Source organism: Typopeltis vanoorti, chromosome 24, assembly GCF_054136105.1.
Source record: "Typopeltis vanoorti isolate ZY-2024b chromosome 24, IOZ_Tvanoo_1.0, whole genome shotgun sequence".
Lineage (NCBI taxonomy): Eukaryota > Metazoa > Arthropoda > Arachnida > Uropygi > Thelyphonidae > Typopeltis > Typopeltis vanoorti.
Window position 1 is genome coordinate 38,724,146 of NC_143572.1, and position 22,549 is coordinate 38,746,694.

Below are 22,549 nucleotides of genomic sequence, written 5' to 3' on the forward strand. Positions count from 1 at the left end.
TCCTAGTCACTAGGACATCTACAGGGATTACAAAAACAATTAATGTAACATGCACACAAATATCATACAATACTAAGCCCAACCACGTGGGTGACACTAAAGTCCTATCTAGGTGGAGCGCCCTCTAAGGACGGTAGTAGGTGGCCTGGAATGTCAGGTAGGACCTCTGGTGATGAGTGTTTCCCAAATCTTTGGAAGCTTAATGCAACCGTATTTATTAAGATTTGGTTGGTTTCTGAGAGCTGCTGCTGCTTCTAAGAAAAGTCTCTCTTTCTTGAATTTGCTGTGGTGGAGCATGGTGGTTTTCTTCCATGATACCCTGTGGGTGGTGTCCAAAACATGGTCAGCCAAGCCTGAATGGCCATAGTTGTGTTTACAGATGTAAGACTTGTGTTCCTCCAGGTGGATTGATGCTGATCTGTCCAAAGTATGCCAGCTTATAGGAACAGGGTACTTTGTAAACTCCAGGCAGAGAGAGAGGAGGGAGCTGATCTTTCATAGAACAGATAAGGATAGCAAGTTTGTGGTGGGGCTTATATGCTGTGTGTAGGTTGTACTTTTTTAGTATCTTGGCTATTTTTTCGGATTTTCCACGGATGTAGGGTATGGTGATGACATTTTTAATTTCTTGTTGATGAGAAGGATGGGGAATGGGGGAAGAACTGATTATTTTTTTGATACTGTGTTCGCTGTAGCCATTGGAGAGGAAAGTGTTGTGTATGTAGTTAAGCTCAGTAGTGAGGGCAGTTCCACTGGAACAAAAATTGTGGGTTCTTTTGGTAAGAGTTTTAATAATGCCATATTGTTGAGAGGGGTGGTGGTGGGAGAGTTTGTGAATGTATCTGCCTGTGTGTGTGGGTTTTCTGTATACAGTGAAGGCATGTGTATCATTAGGCAGGCGTGTGACTAAGGTGTCTAGGAAGGGTAAACAATTGTTCTTTTCCTTTTCCATAGTAAACTGGATTCTTGGATGTAGGCTATTGAGATGACTGAGGAAGGAGTCTAACGTGTCTGGGCCATGAGGCCAAATAGAGAACACATCATCTACATATCTTAGCCAGATAGAAGGTTTGAGTGGGGCTGAGTCTATGGCTCGTTTTTCGAAATCTTCCATATAGAAATTGGCAAGGGGGGTGAGAGGGGGGAACCCATGGCGGTTCCCTCTATCTGCTTGTAGATTTTGTTCTTCCAAGAGAAATACCCAGAGTTAATGGCAAAGGAAAAGCGATCTAAGATGTCAGAGGGAAAAACGTTTTCTAAGAGAGATAAGGTGTCAGTTAAGGGAATATTGGTAAACAAAGAGGAGATATCAAAGCTTACCAACATGTCTGCATTATTCAAGGTTAAATTTTCTGTGAGGGCTTTAAAGTGGGTTGTTTTTTATATAGGAAGTAGACCTTCCGGTGAGGGGGTTCAGAGAGTTGGCCAGCTGTTTAGACAGTCTGTAGCATGGTGCATTGGTGGCATCTACTATAGGCCTGAGTGGGGACTTGGGTTTGTGGATTATTGGTAAACCGTATATTGGGGGGTGGGGGGGGGAAGCTTAAAGGTTTAAGTTTTTTCGTGACATCAGGGGGCCAGGAAGATACTTTTTTAAGTAAGATTTTTAATTTCTTAACTTGTGTTTTTGTGGGGCCATGCTCTAGCAGGATGTAGGTAGCACGATTGTGGAGGATAATGTTCATTTTACGATTGTATTCACTGGTATTAAGAACGACTGTGGCATTACCCTTATCTGCTCTGGGGATGACGATACTTTTTTCTTTCGATAGTTTCAGGAGAGCCGTGCGTTGGGCATATGATAAGTTACTTTTTGGATTTGGGAAACACTCATCACCAGAGGTCCCACCTTACATTCCAGGCCACCTACTACCGCCCTTAGAGGGTACTCCACCTAGATTGGACTTTAGTGTCACCCACGTGGTTGGGCTTAGTATTGTATGATATTTGTGTGCATGTTACATTAATTGTTTTTGTAATCCCTGTAGATGTCCTAGTGACCAGGACGAAATATAGGAAGTATTAAATTCTATTTTAATTCTTTTTGAGTGTTGTAAAAATCCATTAAGCCTCCAACATGATGTCCTCACAGCACTTAAGCCTCTACACACGAAATGCTATTTAGTCTATGAGGATAGACTGTTTACAGAGTTTATTTGATAAATGGAAAGGAGAATTATGATATAAATATATCAGCTACTGTTAAGTTTATTGGACTGATGCGGAAGGATTTTTAATACATGAGAGGTAGGAAAGAACAGGAGATCACTAAAAATGAGCACTACTGTTTTCAAACAGTAGTGCTCATTTTTAAATGGATACTTACAAAATTAATAAACAATTACCTGAGCTAAGCCAGAAAACATTCTTCCTAATGACTTGTGGTCCAAACCTTCTGAGCAATTAACTACTATTACATAGCACCCAAGAGATTTTCCCAGATCTTTAACAGTTTCAGTTTTTCCTGTACCAGTGGGACCCTTAGGATTGCCACCACGATGCAAATGAAGGGCAGTAGTCAATGTTATATTACACCTAAACAAATTGTGAAAAGCATAATATTCCTTTACAATTTTTGAGATGCATATGGTTCTGACATATAATATATATACAAGAGTCATAATAACAAAAAAATAATAATTTGTTATTAATTGTAATATTTATTTCACAAATAATGATTCATTTCATCTTTAGTGATAATGACAGCTATTTTGAAAAAAATGAAATATGACATATACAACAATTGGCTAACACTTCACAGAAAGTGCTACATGTCAAATATGATGTATTATAATCATTTTAAATGAAATAACATACAAATATGACACATATGAACTGAGAGAGAAAAAAAAAGAGGTAATCCAGGTACAAAAATTAATGATGTTAGCACAAAAGAATAAAGTATAAATTAAAGATACCAAGAAATTATATACTTTTTTTTAATCCTTTATCCAAGTGTAAGGAAACAAAGTTTGTGCCTGAACTATTTTCAGGACTGGGACAACTCATATATTGAAGCTAACGACTTCACATCACTTGCCTTAGTATCCCATAATGCAAAGAACATATCCTTACGGGTATGTATAATGCTATCTATTATGGGGAGGATCACTACCCAAAACGGTTTTGACCTTTATTAAGTTCTCATCAGTGGGAGCTAGACCCAGAGGTGACACTAAGGTTGAAGCAATGCAGAAGTCATACCTTCATATACAAGTAGCTAAAAGGTGTCACACCTTATTATTAAAATACTCTGGATTAGAGAAAGTTGTTGGAAGTTTTTCCACTTGGTTATACTATAAATTAAAGATAAGCAAACTTTGGATAAAGTTTGCTTATCTTTAATTTTGGATAAAGGATTAAACCAAGTATATAATTTCTTCATGTCTTTAATTTATAGTATAACCAAGTGAAGATATTTCCAACAACTTTCTCTAATACAGAGTATTTTAATAATAAGTTGTAACTTATTATTAAAAGTCACAACTACTTGTTGATTTTAGCTATTTGTATATGAATGTATGACTTCTGCATTGTTTCATCCTTAGTATCACCTCTCCGGCATCCCTTTCTATTCCGCATTCTCCAACAAATTGGTGTAGGTAAAAAACTGCTATCCATTATCAAAGGAGCTTATGCCAATTCAATCACCTGCTTCCTAGTTAATGGATTCCTGTCAGACCCCCGTAAAATTCAAAAAGGAGTCAAGCACGGTTGCCCTCTCAGTCCACTGCTCTTTGCATTGGTTCTTGAGCCTTTCTTACAGGAAGACAACAATACACATGCTGTGTGAAGAATAACAGTTCCTTCAACTATAAAGGAAAATAAGGTATTAGCATATGCCAATGATGTAGCAGGAACTTTGACGGATAATGATTCCATATACAGGTATCCCTCCATTAAGGTGGTTGATTAATCCCTCGATGTTACCATGTATATCAAAATCGTGTTAATCAAATATAATAATCAATGGTAAAAATTACAATTCGTCCATGATCGATTACTGTATTAATAATTCGTTTTATATGGTACTCTTTTACAAAAGATAAAAAATGAATGCAAAGTAAATGTTTAATAATGCAACTTTTTATTACTGCAATTTTTTATCAAAAAAGTTATCAAGAGTCATTTAAACAGTTTTAGATTTTTTTCTTATTAGCATAAATGCTACAATAACAAGCAAAATGACTCTCTAAATCTCAGCAAACAAGCTTTCTTCGATTAATATCTGAATTCATATCCATTACTTGCTGCTTAAGCGATTCTAAAATGCGAAATAGTCCATCCAGTTCTTTGTTATCTCCTTAGGGAACTCATCTTCACATTCCATTTATTCGTTGTCTTCATATGCACGTTGTTGCTGAATTTCAAGAAGATTGCTGTCACTGAAATTTTTTGAATTCGAATCCAATAATTCTTTAACATCTTCTGCATCAACACCATCTAAACCAAGGTCTTGACCAATTGAAATGATTTCTTCAACAACCACGTTGTTCACAGATTTTGAAAACCACCTAAGTGATTAGCGTATTCCGTCAAAGGTTTTTCCAAACAGCTTTCATGCAGCTAGAAGATACTTGCTCCCACGAGTTATGAATGTTTTCAACTGCGTGTTTAATGTTAAAATTTTTCTAAAATTCTTGGAGCGTAAGCGCATTTTCTCCTGTTGTTGTTTCTACTCCCTGAGAACGTCTTTTTAAGAAAATAGGTTTCGAAAGTTGCAGTGACGCCCATGTTAGTGGGATAGGTTGTAGCAATGAAGTCATATTTGGTGGAAAAAATAAAACTTTCACATTTTCACAAAGATCATTAAGAGACTTTGGTTGATCAGGTGAGTTATCTAAAAGCAAAAGAGCTTTGAAAGCTAAGTTATTTCTCTTGCAATAAGCTTCAACCATTTCTCTTGGCCAGGAAACACTCCTTGAGGCTTGCATGTTTTTGCATAGTAAATTTCAAGCTGCGTTAATTAAAACTCTTGCTGTGTATATAAAGGGAGTGTCGCAATTAATTTCGCTGCGTTAATCAAATCTCGCGTTAAGCAAAACCACGTTAAGTTAGGGATACCTGTATATATTTTTTGGTATTTTGAAAAAATTCAGCAAAAGCAGTGGATTAATTATTAATGCGACAAGACAAAATTAAAAGTTATGGAAAGTGGAATCTTGAAGGCATTCCTTATGGACTAACCCCTAAGAGAACCCTTCATTATACTTGGAATTCCCTTCTCCATTTACCCAATATTACCAGTTCAAGAACTTATATACAAGAACATTGAAATGTTAGCTAAAAAGGAATTTCTTCAACTATCAAAGAAGCATGTAGGATTTGGACTTCCAGTCTTAAAATTCTGCTATTTAAGCAATACAGCTTCCAAAATCCATAAAATATTACAGACTGATCACGTGTGTAAGCCTTCTCCAGTACTACTTGGGTTTTTAACTTCCCTTATTTGGAGTTAATGATTATATAGGTCCAAAAGCTGAGATTGTTCCTGAATACTACAACACTCTGTGCTTAACTCTAAGACTGCTAAAACACTCTGGAATCGATCTTCTTTCCATTAAAAAAGTAAAATTTGGTATAAAGAAATCTTTAATTTCTTTCACCGCAAAGTTCCACAGTTAGGCACGGACAATAATATTTCGTTTCATAACTTGATGAAGTTACAAGGGTATCCTAACAGGAGGGCTCTTGATTGGAGAACTGCATATGGCCGCCTTCCAGTCAATGCCATCAAATGGAGGTACTTTAACATCGAAGATCCAATCTGTGGCATCTGTAACCAATTGGAAACAGTAGAACATGCATTCTACAGCTGCATTCTTGCCCTATGTATTTGGAACAGGTTATGTAATGTGTTGGCCTTCCATTACTTACAACAGAACAGGTTATTTTTTTACAATACCCACCACTTATCAGCAATGGGAAGAGAATTTTGATTTTTATAATTAATGAATTAAAATACCATTTATGGAAGGTTAGAAAGAAACATGGATCTGGAAACCAGCAATATGACATCCGAATGCTTTATAATATTGTATTGTGGAAATTTTATTTTTTTAGTCTGACGATTTTTGTGTTTAGAAAGAAGCATTCTAGGAGATATCAAATTTATCACAAGATGGTGTAGGTCATCCACATTATGCAATATTCACCAGGCCAAGATAAAATTCTGTCTATTCTTGCTATAAGAGGTTTTTTTAAATAGTTTCATTCTCTTAATTCAATGTAGTCAATTGCAGGGTTGACTGGAAAGCAATCCCAGGCAGAGAAGGCTAGCTCAAGGCAGTTAACCCAGATGGGGCAAACCACCTGGGAATTAGTCATTTTTTGTGCTTTAATTTCAATTGGTCTTTTGGTTGTTCATCTATATGAGATTTATGAAAAAGGAAAACTGATAGCCTTTGGCTATATGATGATATAGAAGAGCTGAGGCCTTTTCTCTCCCTCTCTCATGCCATCTATCTGTCTTTCTTTCTCCTAATACTACCAGGCTCTCTTGAACTCCTATACTAACTACTCTAGGAATATGATGAGCAATCCTTTACTTTTTCACCTCAATAAAGGTCGAAACCAGTTTTGGGTAGTGACCCTTCTCATAATGGTTAGCATTATACATACCCATAAGGATATGTGGCTTGCATTATGGGATAGTAAGGCAAGTGATGTGAAGTCATTAGCTTCAATATATGAGTTGCTCCAGTTCTGAAAATATCTAAAGAGCAAACTTTGTTTGCTTACACTTGGATAAAGGATTAAACCAAGTATATAATTTCTTGGCATCTTTAATTTATAGTATAACCAAGTGAAAAAACTTCCAACAAAATTATAAAGTGAAAGTGATGATTGTACTGGCTGGAATGAATGATCTGAAAGGAGATGTTGGATCCTACTTCATCTCAATCTATACCTTGGATCAGATATTTAGTTATTACGATGTTCTTAACTAGTTGATAGGTTGCAAGTTGATTTCTAATTCAAATATAGAGAAAATTTATATTTAAAGACTGCACCACACTATATCTGAATTAGTTCAAGAACTGAAGAAACACCAACTCACAACTATCTCTCCTTTTAGATGTTAATATTATATATACTGGCCGAGTATATTTAACTTACTTAATTTACCCGCTTTGGTTTGAATATTTTATGAATGGTGCAGTAAAAGAGATTCAGGCAAAATACAACTTTTGATTAACAAAAATAAACATTTAATTTTAGAATCACAAATTTTACACTTAAGATCAAATCACTGATTGAGTTATTATAAACACTTCAGCCTTTCTGATAATACTGTCATACAAACTCAGACAATGGTAAATTTGTTATCTCTATAATACAGTCTTCTCACAGTTCCTTAAGTTCTAAATATGACAAAAATTGCAGTAACACCTCTTCACAAACAAACACTTTTAAATTTACACTTCAGCTAATTTCTGCAATAGTTACTGTTAGTATAGGGAAATTCTAGGATGAAACCCACACACTTCTCTGTATAGAATTATTAAAGGTTGGAATAATCTTACCGATAATCTTTTTTCTTCATCTACTTATACGTAAACATTTTTTATAACTGTAAACACTCAAACAGTATACGGCACTCATTAAATAAATCTTCTAAGCAATAACTGAATTAATCATCGGTCACTATACACATAAACAAACGTTCTTGCATGAAGTACTACTGATCACTCATGAATTAAGGCAATACACAATTATTCCTTATCTTGAGGTTTTATACGCACAGTTGTTCATTCCTCCTGCATTCAAATAATTCTTTATGCAGTATAATTCTAAACACAGCTAATGGTAAACTTCAACTTCACAGCCTCTACTATTCTCTAGAAACTGAGTACTTTGCTTCAAGGTTCCATATGTCCTTGAAAGGTCGGCGCCGAAATTAAATCTCAACTCAAGTATCGTTAGTCTATTTAATAGTCTCTCAACTGTTTTCCGTAGCTATAATTGTTATTCTAGAACTTATTAGCTAACTGCTTCTCGACTAGTAGATTTAAAATAGCTGCTTGAGTGACTTGCCGACTCTCTAATATCGCACTCTGATTCCCTGAATGCTGAATGCTCCGATTCCAACTGAATGCCAATCTCTCTCTTTTCACTCTCTCTCTATATAATTTTTTCAGCATTCTTCCTTTTTATATCCATTCTTCCCACCTAAATTGTTCTCGTGATCTCTTTAACTCTTTTCAATAAACCTTCTCCTCACGTTCTGTTTCAAACTCGTGCTCACTTACTTACATACGTCTCCATAACAACAAAACAAAACATAATAAAATTGAGCTATTGCATAACGTTAAATTTCTCCAATAGGTATAAATAGAGAATATTTACATTTCAATTAATGCGCAGTTAAATTATCAAATACAAGTTTAATAATAAATTTAGTTTAATCCTTTATCCAAGTATGAGCAAACAAAGTTTGTGCCTGAAAGTATCTTCAGCACTGGGGTAAGGTGGTGCAACACTAGGACGACTCCTTGCAAAGGTGGAGCAAGCTACTACCACTCCTATCTCAGTATCTCCCATAATGCAAAACATATCTCCTTGCAGATATGTCTAATGTTATGCATTAAGGGAAGGGCCACTACCCAGACTAGTTTCGACCTTTATTGAGGTCTCTTCAGTGGGAGCCAGGCCCAAGTGGAGATACCAGCCAGAAGCATTAGCAAGGTCATCTCTACTTATAGGAGTTGCCGCATGGTGTGCCACCTTTTTAATAAATTACTCTGGATTTAGAGAAAGATGTTGAAAGTTTATTTTTCACTTAGTTAGAATATAATAAATTTAGTTTAATCCTTTATCCAAGTGTGAGCAAACAAAGTTTGCACCTGAAAGTATCTTCAGGACTGGGGTAAGGTGGTGCAATACCAGGACGACTCCTTGCAAAGGTGGAGCAAGCTACTAACACTCCTATCTCAGTATCTCCCAATTATGGGTCGAAACTAGTCTGGGTAGTGGCCCTTCCCTTAATGCATAACATTAGACATATCCACAAGGAGATGTGTTTTGCATTTTGGGAGATACTGAGATAGGAGGGTTAGTATCTTGCTCCACCTTTGCAAGGAGTCATCCTGGTGTTGCACCACCTTACCCCAGTCCTGAAGATACTTTCAAGCACAAACTTTGTTTGCTCACACTTGGATAAAGGATTAAACTAAATTTATTATATTCTAACCAAGTGAAAAATAAACTTTCAACTTCAAATACAAGTTCTTATATTAATATAGCAATAAATAAAATAAACTTAATAATATTTAAATACAGTCTTATCACTATTAATACATATATCTTTGATTAAATAATTAAATATTAGACAAAATTAAGGTAGTTATATGAATATTAAATTATAAAATAAGTTATTTACATTAAATAATGTTTACAAGTCTAGCCTTTGTGATGGAAGATCATGTTGGATTCTGAACCAAATAATAATTACTCTAATCTCTACATAATCAGAATCCAACAGAGAAAAGTATGGCATGAGAGAGGACATGAAAGAATTACTGGAAGTAGCAAAGGAAAAGAGTGAGATGGTTAAGATAGTGAGTCTGTTTCTGCAGAATGACAGAGTAGAGCTGAGAAGGAGGACCATAATAGTGAATGAATCGATGTGTAGGTCATGCAGGAGGAGGAAGAGTGGTGTGAAGTTTGTGGATGTGTGGAGTAAGTTAGATGGGTGAAAGGAATTATACAAGGATGGTTTGCATCTGAATGGATTTGGTGTTCAGAGTCTGGAAGAAGTGTTGTTGAATGAAGTGGGAATGGATCTCCAAAATCAGTGAAACTAGAGCTGTTTTTTTTTTTGGGGGGGGGGCTGTTGAGTGGAATATGCAGCCATTAGTGGGGCAGTCAAGTGTAAGAATGTATATAATATGCCTAAGTTAGTACCACTGCTAACAAACCAGAATGGGATATTTAGTATAAAGCATCAGGATAGCAGTGGGCCTAAGGGCTTTTCACATTTTGTACACTAATTTCAGGAGCATTCGGAAGAAGCAAGATGAATTTTTGGCATTGGTTAGTTCATCATGGCCAAAGGTTACTGGCATTAGTGAGACATGGCTAACAGAAGATGATATAGTTAGTGGGACAGAATGTGAAGAGTGTAGTGTATTCAAGGTGGATAGAGAGAAAAGAAGGGGGGGGGGAGGAGAAGTGTTACTGATAATAGCAGATGAACTGCAACCAAAGAGAATGGAAGTTCAACTGCAGGCCAGTGAAAATAGCACATTTGAGGCTATATGGTGAGACTGAGGCCAGCAGAACAAAATATACAGTTAGATGCTGCTATAGACCAGGGGATGGAAATAGTATGCATCATCATATAGACTCAACGAGTGGAGGACAGGTCATTATTATGGGGGATTTCAACTATGGGAACATAGATAGGAAGGAGGGGGAGAACACATGTGAGGAAGGAAATGGAATTTATGCAGTTACTAAGGAATAATTACATGTGTGATGAAATATATTAGGGGATACTCAATCCAGAAACTGCATCTGAGAATTTGTCTGTAACAAATATGACCACGTTGCAGCCAATTGGAGAGAATGATCATATGGTTTTGACCTGAAGACAGCTAAATACATGGAATTTTCAGTCAAGATGGGGTATATGTGGAATTACAGAGCTGGTAAATATGACAAACTTAGGAGATTGCTTGGATCAGTGCCATGGTATTTGAAACTGCAAGGGCTAGATACCATCATGGATGAATATCATCATTCATTTAGAGCTACTAAAAAGAAAAAATTGCAAAGGGAATTCAAGGGAAAAGGTGAATAGCAAGCACACATGAGCAGTAAGAAGCACAGACCAGAAGGGTAACCAGTGTGGTAAGAAAAGCAAAAGCAGAGTCGTCGTCTGGTAGCATCCTCTAGCAAGAGGGTTGCAGCAGATGAGCAGCCCTTCTCCATGTCTCTCTGTCTGTCACCTCCGTCATTCTTAAACCAGTCCATTCCACGATGTCAGTGAACCACTCTCTAGTTGGTCTTCCACGTCTTCTCTTCCCCTCAACTTTCCCTTGTAATATAGTTCTTTTCAGGTGTCCCGAAGAACCTCTCAGAAGATGTCCTGCAAATCTGATCTTTCTTTGCATAATATTCTTGAGCAGTGTTCTTTCCATCCCAACTTTTCTTAAAACTACTTGATTTGATATTCTCTCTGTATAGCTAATCTTTTCCATCCTTCTATAACACCACATTTCCAATGCATTAATTATTTCCATATCTCTCTTTCTGAGTGTCTATGACACTTCCATAACTTGCAATACTCCAAACTGTTGCTTTAACTATTCCAATTCTAACACCTATTTTAATATTCTTTGTTTATTAAAATTCTCTTCATTTCCATAAACGTCAATTTAGCTTTGCCTATTCTATTTCTAATGTCCAACTCTGAGGTTCCTTTCTCTGAGATCCAGCTATATAAATATTGAAATCTTTTCACTTCTAAAATCTTTCCACCACATCTTATCTTTACATTATCTCCTATTTTTCTGCCCATTATCATTATCTTGGTCTTCTTTGTGTTAATCCTTAGTTCACACTCTTTACAAGAGTTTTCAATTCTTTGAACAATTTGTTGTAATCCATTTTCACTTTCTGCCATCACCACTATATCATCTGCATATCTTAAGTTATTAATGATTCTTCCATTTATTTTTATTCCTTCTTCTACATCCTCAAGTGCCTCTCTAAGCATCTGTTCACTATAAAGGTTAAACAACAATGGTAATAACTTGCCTAACTCCTCTCTCCATCGGAATTCTCCTGTTTCCTCTCCATTTACACATACTGACACTGTTTGTGACCAATATAATAATCTCTTTAAAATTTCCAAGTCATAAGAGTCAATATCAATATTTTCTAGAATGTCAAAAAGCCTTTTATGTTTCACTGTATCAAATGCCTTTTCAAAATCTAGAAATCCTAAAAACAACTTTCCACCATGGTTCAGTGCTTTCTTTCCAATAATTCTTAGACAAGTTATAGCCTCTCTAGTTCCTCTGTTGGCTCAGAATCCAAACTGTTCCTCATTCATTTCTTTTTCTATTTTATTCTTAATTCTCTCTAAAATTATTTGTGCAAAAATTTTTGCTGTGTGAGTTATAAGACTTATTGTTCTAAAATTATCCCAACTGTTCCTCATTCATTTCTTTTTCTATTTTATTCTTAATTCTCTCTAAAATTATTTGTGCCAAAATTTTTGCTGTGTGAGTTATAAGACTTATCGTTCTAAAATTATTACAGTCTAAAACTCCCATCTTTTTTGGAATGGGGATAAAAATTGATCTTCTAAACTCCTCTGGTAATTCTTGTCCCTCATAAATTCCGTTAATAATTTGCCATAACACTTCTATACCTTTTCCACTTATATTCCTTATAAGTTCTATCTGTGTACCATCTATTCCAGGGGATTTTCCTTCTTTCATCTTTTGAATTGCTAGATTCAATTCCTCCTTCATGATGTACAGTCTCTGCCCACTATGCTCTTTCATTTGGTTTTCTCCTTTTCCTCTGTCTTCATAAAGTTTACTTACATATTCTTCCCATCTCTGTAATATCTTCTTTTTTTCTATCAGAATTTCACTTCTTTCATTCTTGACTGCTCCAGTTCTTTGCATCTTTCTCCTTCCTGTCATCATATTAATGTTTTTATAAACACCTTTTATGTCATTTCTTTCTGCCTTTGGTGTTGTATTTTTACTTATTTTGTCTAACCACTCTTCCAAAAGCAGAGTATAAAAGGAAATTAGCAGTGCAGGCCAAAGTTAATCCCAAAGTTCTTTCAATATGTAAAATAGTAAAAGAATGAATGTTTATTGCAGAATGATTTTAATGAATGTTGATGGTAGGGAGGTAACTGAATCAGTCTGTACATGTATAAATGAACCCATTGCAAGAATATCATCCAGGTGAAGATGTTACAGTAGTTGGCTGGTTAACCTATAGTACGTTAGTACTATATATGGGTAAAAAAAGTCCTCCACAGTCGACAGGATTACAGTGTTTGATAATGTCCTGCTAGCACAAGACAAAATGACACAGCAAAATAAGAAAGATTCCCCTCGAATACTCTAATAGCATTCGGGGGAAGGAGCAAGAAGAGAAGAAAGAAAGAAGCAAGGAAGGAAGAGGAGGGATCAGTCTACATATAATATAACAGATGTATATTACATGAAGTAAGGCATGGTCCAGCATCAGATACCTCAGGTTTGCCATGCCCATACTCACTAAAGTGAGCCCCTGAGGATTGGGATTATCATAATTTCATTTTACTCCTGTTGAATGTTCCCTGTTCTGAGACTCAAATTATATAGCTTGGTCAAAGGAACAGCTGGTAGCTGAACACTTTTTCAGCATCTGCACTGATATCACAACAGAGCTATTGTTGAATTCTTATTCAGTTTATGCAGGAGCTCTAGTATCTCTCCTCGTCAAACACCTGAGTTTCTTCACCCATTCAAGAGGTAGCAGTGAGCTCAGGTTGCATACACCAGACTGACAGACATATTCTATACAACATAGTCTGATCCCTTATCTGCTCACCTATAGATCCACTTCATCATCTTGATCATCCTGGTGTTCTGCAGTATTCCTTGCTCCAGCAAACTCGAGTACTTCAGTCAGACCAGGAGAATAGCTAATATCAACCTAGAAGAACACAGAATATACATACATCATCTGCCCTGGAGTATGATGATGTATCCAGTGCATCATCTGCACTAGAGTGGCATAGTGCCACCCCAAAGGTGAAATAACCTTTGATGTGACTGCAACAAAGGACATAGCTGATACATTTTTATCAGTTCTGTCTACTTTTCATATAAATTTTTAAGCACCTTGTCATTACTAGATTCAAAAATAGAATTTTATACCAGCAGAATAGTCCAAAATCACATTTTGGACTATTCTAATTTTATACCAGCAGAATAATCCAAAATCACATTTTGTTAACCTTGCCAACAAATTCATTGTTGGCAAGGTTAACAAAAGAATTTTGTTAACCTTCCCAACAGAGTAGATGAGCCATCACTAAAAGAATGTCTTTTTAAGTGGAAACTTTTATTTCATTTGGTTTATCAAAACTCTCCAAAATATTGAGCTCCTTCTGTGATGTATTTAGACAATTGACGATTGTCTTTGGACTTTAAAGTCATTTTCTTTTAAAACACACCACAAACGGATGTAGTGTGGCTTGTGCAAATGAACAATTATTTACCCAGTGAAATGTCGCTAACCATCATATGCATCACTTATGATCCTAAAAAAATTAAAAAGGCTGTTTTGATATATGTTGGATGCACTAAATCCATTAAAAAATGCAACAAAAAAGTGCATCTTTTTTTTTTCCTCTGAAAGACTGTCTTAGGCAGCAGGAGTTAAAATAACAGAATTAGTTTTGCTTCACACCAACTTGTTGAGAATATCTCTCATAAAAAGACCAAATTTTTATTTGCCTCTCCCACTAAATAATTTTTTGGACTCAAAAGTCAGCAATTTATAATTTTTTTTGCAAACTTTGGAGCAATTTTTTTCCGCAGAAGAAAGACTTCAGTCAAGATGATTTTGAACATTCATGTTCCACAGCATGCATATATAAATCACAAAAAATAAGACTTGTTTATCCAACATTAGACCTACATGGTAGAATGTAAAATGTGGAAAAAGACCGCTCAGACATCTAAAGCAGGTAGCTGCCATCTTGTTGAAAAAATTAGTTTGAAAAATCAAATAAAAAAACAAAGTATAACATACCTGGAGCATTAAAATTACAGTTAAAAAGATCACATATTGGACAGTATGCCATGATTAAAACACTCCTAAATTGTAAAAATTCTGCAGATGGCCAGAATTAAAATAAAATATAAATGTGTTGTAACGATTGTGGAAGAATGACATTGTTGGATAAAAATGGGAATAGAGTGAATGCAGAGGACATAGTGGTGTTCAATGACCACTTTATTGTAGTATTTCATCCAGGAGAAGTAGGTTTTAATACTAGAGGGATAGGACAGGTTTGAGGTTAGAGGTGCAAGAGGAGAATGTGTTTCAAATACTGAGTACTCTGGATGTCAATAAAGTTGTGGGACTGGATAGAATTTCGCCACGGATTTTGAGAGAATGTGTTAAAGAATTAACAGCTCCGTTGACCTGGCTTTTCAATGAAAGTTTGGCTATGGTACCTGAGAAATGGAAGGAAGGTAAGATAGTCCATTGCATAAGGGTGGTAGCAGACTGGAAGTGTCAAATTATAGACTAGTTTGTGTTTCATCAGTAGTTGTTAAGATCTTGGAGAAATTAATGAGGGACAATATACAGCATTGGGTAGATGAGGGTAATATTATCATGAACATCAACATGGATTTGTTAAGGGGTGCTCTTGCTTTAATAATATGACTGCCTTTTATAATAATGCAACAAGAGTGGTTGATGAAGGGAAAGGCATATACTGTTTTTTTTTTTATTATTTTACAAAGGCATTTAACAGGGTTCCACATGATAAGCTGATATTTAAGATGCAGCAAATGGGTTTAGATGTCAGGTTAGTCAACTGGATTCAGGATTGGCTATCTGATAGGTATCAGAGAGTTGCGTATGGTGGGGCAATATCAAGGAGGCAGAAGGTTACAAGTTGGGTCCCACAGGGTTCAGTACTGAGACCTGCATTATTTAACCTTTATATCAATGACACTGTCAGTGAATTTCAGGGGGATATTCAGTTGTTTATCCTTGTGGTATCCTTGCAAGAGGATTTGAATAAACTGGACAGATGGGCAAGTGAATAGGGGGAAGGGTTCAGTTTAATGCAGCAAAATGTAGTCTTGAAATTTGGGATACATCGATGAGAGGCAGCATACTCAGTTGGAGGAGCTGTACTGGAGGAAGTAGGGGGAGACAAGAGATCTGGGGATGATGATTGATAGAAACATGAAATTCAAGAAACATATTGCAAAGGTAGTGAAGGTGATCCAGAGGATTGCAGCAATACTGAGTAGGACGCTGACCTGCAGAGATAAAAGAGTTGTCATTTTATTGTATAAAGCCTTGATCAGATCACACTTGTTCTATTGTTCTGAAATTTCCCCAGGATTTGAAAGGGATAATTAACTGTGGAAAGGGTACAGAGGCAGATAACAAAGATGGTTTCAGGACTATACAATGTTGGTTATGAGGATTGACTGAGGGAATGTGGACTGCAGAGTTTGGTTGATAGAAGAATGAGGGCGATATGATTGAGACTTTTAGACTCTTGAGAGGTAGTTACAGGGTTGACACTGGGGAGTTCTTTTGCTTGGTAAAACAGGGGGAAGAAGCGAGCACAAGGTAGCCATCCCTGGAAGTTATGAAAGGAAGCTGTGAGCAAGAGGGTGAGGAGTGGTTTCTTTACATGGAGGTTAGTTGAACTGTTGAATGCATTGCCTGATAGAGTGGTGAGAGCATTAGTGGTCAATGAGTTCAAGGAGTGGTTTGATTGACTTTGTTTATTTCTAGGAAGGACCTCCCGTGATGAGTCTTTTGACTCTATGGAGGCCTGAATAATAATAATCATAATAATAATAATTGTAACGAGAGAGAGAGAGAGATAAAGAGTTATATGTGCACAGATTTGGTCACTGGGGTTAAATGGTGACAAGGATATGTTTGAAAGGGTCCAGAGAAGATTCACAAAGGTGGTCAGTGGTCTATGAAATGTGGAGTATGAGGATAGACTGAGAGAATGTAAGTTGCAAAGCCTCGTGAATAGTAGGAAAAGGGGGGGGTGATACGATTGAGATATATAAGCTAGTCAGGGGGTGTTATCAGGTTGACATGGAAGAGATGTTCACAGAATGAGGGGGGAGGGAGAACAAGAGGCCATCACTGGAAACCGTATAAAGAGGGTGTGAGGAGAGGAATGAGGGAAAGGTTCTTTGTATGGAGAGTGGTTGATGAGTGGAATACATTGCCTGATGTGTGTTGTGAATGTAGACAGTGAATCAGTTTAAGGTAAGGTTGGATGAATACTGTGTACAATAGTGTGTACATCCCCATCCCAGAATGAGTACCTGGCTCCATGGAGATTAGAAGATGATGAGCGGGCCTGGTTGGCCGAGTGGATAGCTTATCCGGTCTCCAGCCAAAAGGCTGCGGGTTTGAATCCCGCTGTGGGCATGGATGTTTGTAATTGTCCATGTAAATACCAGCGGTGGTCGGCGGTAGATGGCGTTGATGTAGTTGCGGTCAGTTGGTGATTGAATAGTGGAAACGGAGTTGTAGAGCAGGTGCCCTCCCTCAATGAGTCCTTGGACTCCCTGGAGGTGTCAAATAATAATAATAATAATACGGTAACTGAGATAACTGAAATGGAGGTGCACTGCATATTACAGAACTTTGATGTGAATAAACCTATGGGATTAGATGGTATACCAGCTCTAGTTTTACATGAAGGTGCTAGGGAATTTTGGTGCCTTTGATCACATTGTTTAATCTAAGTCTCTGCTATTGATTAGTCCCAAGAGGGTGGAAAGGGGAAAAAATAATTCTGTTGCATAAAGGAGGTTCCAAGACTGATTAAGTAAATTACCAATCAATCAGCAATTCAGGGGTATTGTCAAAATATTGGAGAAGTTGGTCAAGAACAAAATACAGGAATGGATAGAATAATGGAAATATGATACTATATGAGGTGGCAACATGGTTTTGTGAAGGGTAGGTCATGCCTCAGTAACTTGCTCATGTTTTATAATACAGTGACCTAAGGATACCACATGAAATTCTAATCAATAATTTGCAGCACATGGGGATGAATATAGGGTTGGTGAGGTGGATAAGAGGGTGGTTAATGGAGATATCAGAGAGTAGTTTATTCAGGAGTTATTCATAGAGTCCAAAAGAAGGCCTGTGATTAGTGGAATACCACAGGGTTCTGTTCTTGGACTGGACACCTACTGTTTAATTTGTACATTAATGATATAAGAAAAGCTCTATGAGGAACTGTTCAGTTGTTTGTCAATGATGCAAAATTGGGTAGAACAATAATTAATACAGATGATGTTAAAAATTTGCTGGTTGATTTGGATAGACTGGCAGTCTAGGCAAAGGATAATGGATATCAGTTTAATGTGGCAAAGTATAAGGTTATACATGTTGGAGTGAAAAGATTACCAGCTGAATACCACATTGATGGAACAGTACTCCAGGAAATTGATGAAGCCAGAGATTTGGGAGTGTTACTGTATAGGCAGTTAAAGTTTAGAGGGCACATAGCAAATGTGGCTGAAGCAACTCATCAGATTACTTGGTTACAGAAGAATACTTTGATGAGCAGAGACAAGCAGGTTATTGTGCCTCTTGATCAAACCTTGATAAGACTCCATTTTGACTACTGTGTGCAGATCTGGGTGACAGGGTTTCTTGGTGATGAGGAAGAGGTGGAGAGGATCCATAGGTGAATGACCAAGATGGTAGCAGGTCTATGGAATGAACCTTACGAGAACAGGTTGAAGATTATAGAAATTTTTAGATTATAGAAACTGGTTGATAGACAAAATGGGGTGATGTGATACATACAAATTATAGAAGGGTTTTTACAAGATTAATTCAGAGGAAATTTAAACTGTTCATTTTTGGTCTAAGCTGTTAAAACTTAGAATTTTTATTGTTAAAAGACCATAAGATTTAATGATTACAAATACAAAGAGCCAACGAGTTTCACTAGCCACTGTCTAGCATTTTTCAAGGCTGTACTGGTGTGAAAACAAATGCATCAAGTTACATGAAAATCTCGCCAGTTTCCACAAAATTGGCGAGAATGTTAAAAGCTCATAACATCAGAGTAGTTTTTAAACCAACTACCATGATCAGACAAGTCTTAAGATCTCCCAAAGATGAGATACCTTTCTTCAAATTTCCTGGAGTATATGAAATTCCATGCACGTGTGGCATTTATTACATTGGACAGACTTCTAGAAGTTTTGAAATAAGACAGAAGGAACATGTGGGGATGTCAATCACAATCACAATCACAATCTGTGCCTTATCGAGAATGACTATAGACACAGAACTTTCAAAGAAGCAGCAGTGGTGCTATGCACAGGCAATAATTTAAATAGAAATCAAGGTGCTATTCTTAAAGACATATATGGAAATATCTCATCAATTCTCTCAGCTCAACAGAACTAATATGCGAAAAACTACACAACACGTGGTCACGTACAGGTTCTGACTGAAGCATTCGAACATATGCACGCCATCAAACACGAATTATCAAATGTAACGGCCTAACAGTTACTAAAGTGTATGTTTTCATGTAACTTGATGAATTTGTTTTCACACCAGTACAGCGTTGAAAATGCTAGACAGTGGTTGGGTGGTGGTAGAACTAGGGACCTCTTTGGAAACTGAGTAAGAGCATAGTTAGCAAAGGTGTTAGAACTAGGTTTTTAGCTTAGAGAGTGGTGAATGAGTGGAGTAGGTTGCCAGAGTCTGTTGTAGATGCCATGACTGTGAATGAGTTCAAAGCAGAGTATGATAGATACTGCGCAAATGTTGGATGGTTCTTGACATGATGTTAATGGCCTCCCTCATTGGGTGTAAGGACTCATTGGAGTTGCCTGTAATAATAATAATAATAATAATTATGGATAGGAATATAAAATTTAGTAGCTGCATTTCTAAAATTGTGAGGACAACACAATGAATTCTGGCAATGATTACCTCTGACTTGTAGAGATAAGCAGATTCTGGTTCCATTGTATAAGGCCTTGCTTAGTTACGTATGGACTACTATGCAGAGATTTGATCACCTGGTTTTCAAAAGGATGAAGTGGTACTAATACAGTATGGTACTGATGAAGTGGTATTGGTAAAGGTCCAGAGGCAATTGACTAAGATAGTTTCTGGTCCTGGAATGTTGAGTATGAAGATTGTGATGATTCAATTTACAGTCTAGTAGATAGGAGGGGAGGTATGATAGAGATGTATACGTTTTTAAGGGATTCTTATCAAAATAATGCTGAAGACATTTTACTTAGAATGTTGGGAGATTTTCAGTGAAAGAGAGGGGGAGAACAAGAGGTCATTCCTGGAAACTATGTAAGAAAGGTGTGAGCAAAAGGAGTGAGAAGCAGGTTTTTTGCATGGAGAGTGATGAACAGTTGGAATTCGTTGGCTAAGAATGTGGTGTTCACATTCAATACAGACACCACATTCTTAGGCAACGAATTCCAACTGTTCACCACTGCTCTTCATATCTGCCAAAACATATCTGCTCTTCAACCAACAGGTCAGGGGTTCAAATCTTGCCATGGGCATGGATGTTCATGATTGTCTTTAGGTGGGAGATGAATTTCATCGCCCAGTGTAAGACCACCACCCTGCTTATTGAAGGTCTGAAATTGCTTGAAATAGTTCCATGTTTGGTCTCCAGAGCAGGATTTCCTGACTATGCAAAAAATACATAAAAATACAAAAAATTATATATAATTTATTTAAATATAAAAAAAAATCCTTATTCCATTCATGATATTAATGTACTATAGGCTAATAAACTTTCATGAGTGGAAATCACATAAAAAAAAAAAATTGTGTCATGTCCTTCCAAAGCATCAATGAGTCTAAGGACTCCTTAAGGGAGCCCATAATAATAATAATAATAATAAAGCATTCTATGTTTAGTTTTAACACCATGTTTGGCAACTTTGGATTTGTGCAACTTAACATAATCGATATTAGTCTTAGTGTTTTCATGAAGACTATATCCATAATATCAGGTTTTCATGTTTCTTCTTGATTTTGTCAAGTTTTTTTTAATTATGTTAAGTTTCTTCTTGATGGAATGGCTAGTTTGATTAAAATAAGAAAGATTACATTCACATGGTACTCGATATACACTGGAGATAATTATTTAGAGATAATTTTTCTGGTGTATAGATTCCATGTGAAAATATTAGGATAAAAATACTGTTAAGGGATCATGCTGGTATTCATAATATGAATATTAAGATATTCAGCAGATTGATATAAATACAGAGGTAGAATTAGACAAGATCACAGCATATGTGTTAAGAGAATATGCAAGGCAACTGAAAAGCTCCAAACATACTTATTTAAATTGAGCGTTAGCATAGGCAGGGTCCCAAAGAAATAAAATATAAAAAAATAAATGAAAAAGGTAATTCTATTGCACAAGGGTGGTAGCAAATTTGATGGCAGCTAATTATTATTATTATTATTATAATTATTATTATTATTATTATTATTATTTAGGCTCCAAGGAGTCAAAAGACTCATCGTGGGAGGTCCCTCCTAGGAAACACAAAGTCTATCATACCACTCCTTAAACTCATTGACTGTTCTCGCTCTCACCACACTATCAGGCAATGCATTCCACAGTTCAACCACCCTACATGCAAAGAAACCACTTTCCATCCTCTTGCTCACAGTTTCCTTTCATAACTTCCAGAGATGGCCCCCTTGTCATCAATCCTTCCCGCTGTTCAACCAAGTGAAAGAACTCCCTAGTGTCAACCCTGTAACCACCTCTCAAAACTTTAAAAGCCTCAATCATATCACCTCTCCTTCCTCTATCCACCAAACTCTGCAGTTCACATTCCCTCAGGCGATCCTCATAAATAACATTGGACAGTTCTGAAACCATCTTTGTTATCCACCTTTGTACCCCTTCCACAGTTAATTTATCCCATTCAAATCCTGGGGACCAAATCTGAGAACAATAGTCTAAGTGTGTAAGTCAGTCTTAATAAGGAAGGCAAAACTGGAATATGAGAAGAAATTGGCCCTATGATCCAAAGAAAATCCTAGGGAATTTTTTAGCTATGTGGCCAGTAGAAGGAAAAATGATTGTGGAAGAATGACATTGTGGGATAAAAATGGGAATAGAGTGACTGATGCAGAGGACATAGTGGAATTGTTCAATGAACACTTTATTGTGAATGGCAATTAATATTTCTGAAGAAAGGTTTTCCAGATTTCAATGTGATGTTTTGGTCAAAAATATTTGCAAAATATCAATTCAATGATTGTTATGTATACATTTGGATTTCACATGATTTCTGCATGTTTGGAATTTTCTGATAACTTGCAGACTGCAAGGTGTAAGAAATTAGTATGTAAAGGAACAGAGTTTAAAAGTATGAAGGTGGCCATTTAATACTGAACCTTGGATTGCTGCCATTCAACTTTTATAATACACATGCTACTAGTTATAGTCTGAAGAGTAAAATGCAGTCATCTCTCACTATGGCAAATACCACTAAAATAAACTCACTCACTATAACAAACTACTGAAAAGTCTAGACTAAATTCAAACAGATACAATGCTATACTAAAAGAAATTCACAATAGCAAACTATACACTATAACAGACTATTTCTGTGATCTTTATGAATCTATCAAATTGAGAACCAACTGTACCCAGTCATTTGCCAAAGATGCCAAGCTGGGAAGAATGATAAAGGAATATTTCTAATGTGATATTACTACAGGATGACTTGGACAGAATGATGATAAGAATGAAATAACAAAC

General features: G+C 36.4%; 1 protein-coding gene across 1 annotated transcript in view; it reads right to left on the reverse strand.

Annotated features, from left to right (window-relative positions):
• Positions 1–22,549, reverse strand: part of kl-2 (dynein heavy chain 2, axonemal kl-2) — a 1,497,432-nt gene that overhangs the window by 1,363,154 nt on the left and 111,729 nt on the right. Inside the window, exon 8 of the mRNA XM_090414156.1 lies at positions 2,346–2,535. Within this exon, the coding sequence (XP_090270282.1) occupies positions 2,346–2,535 (190 nt within the window). The remainder of the gene's footprint in view (positions 1–2,345; positions 2,536–22,549) is intronic.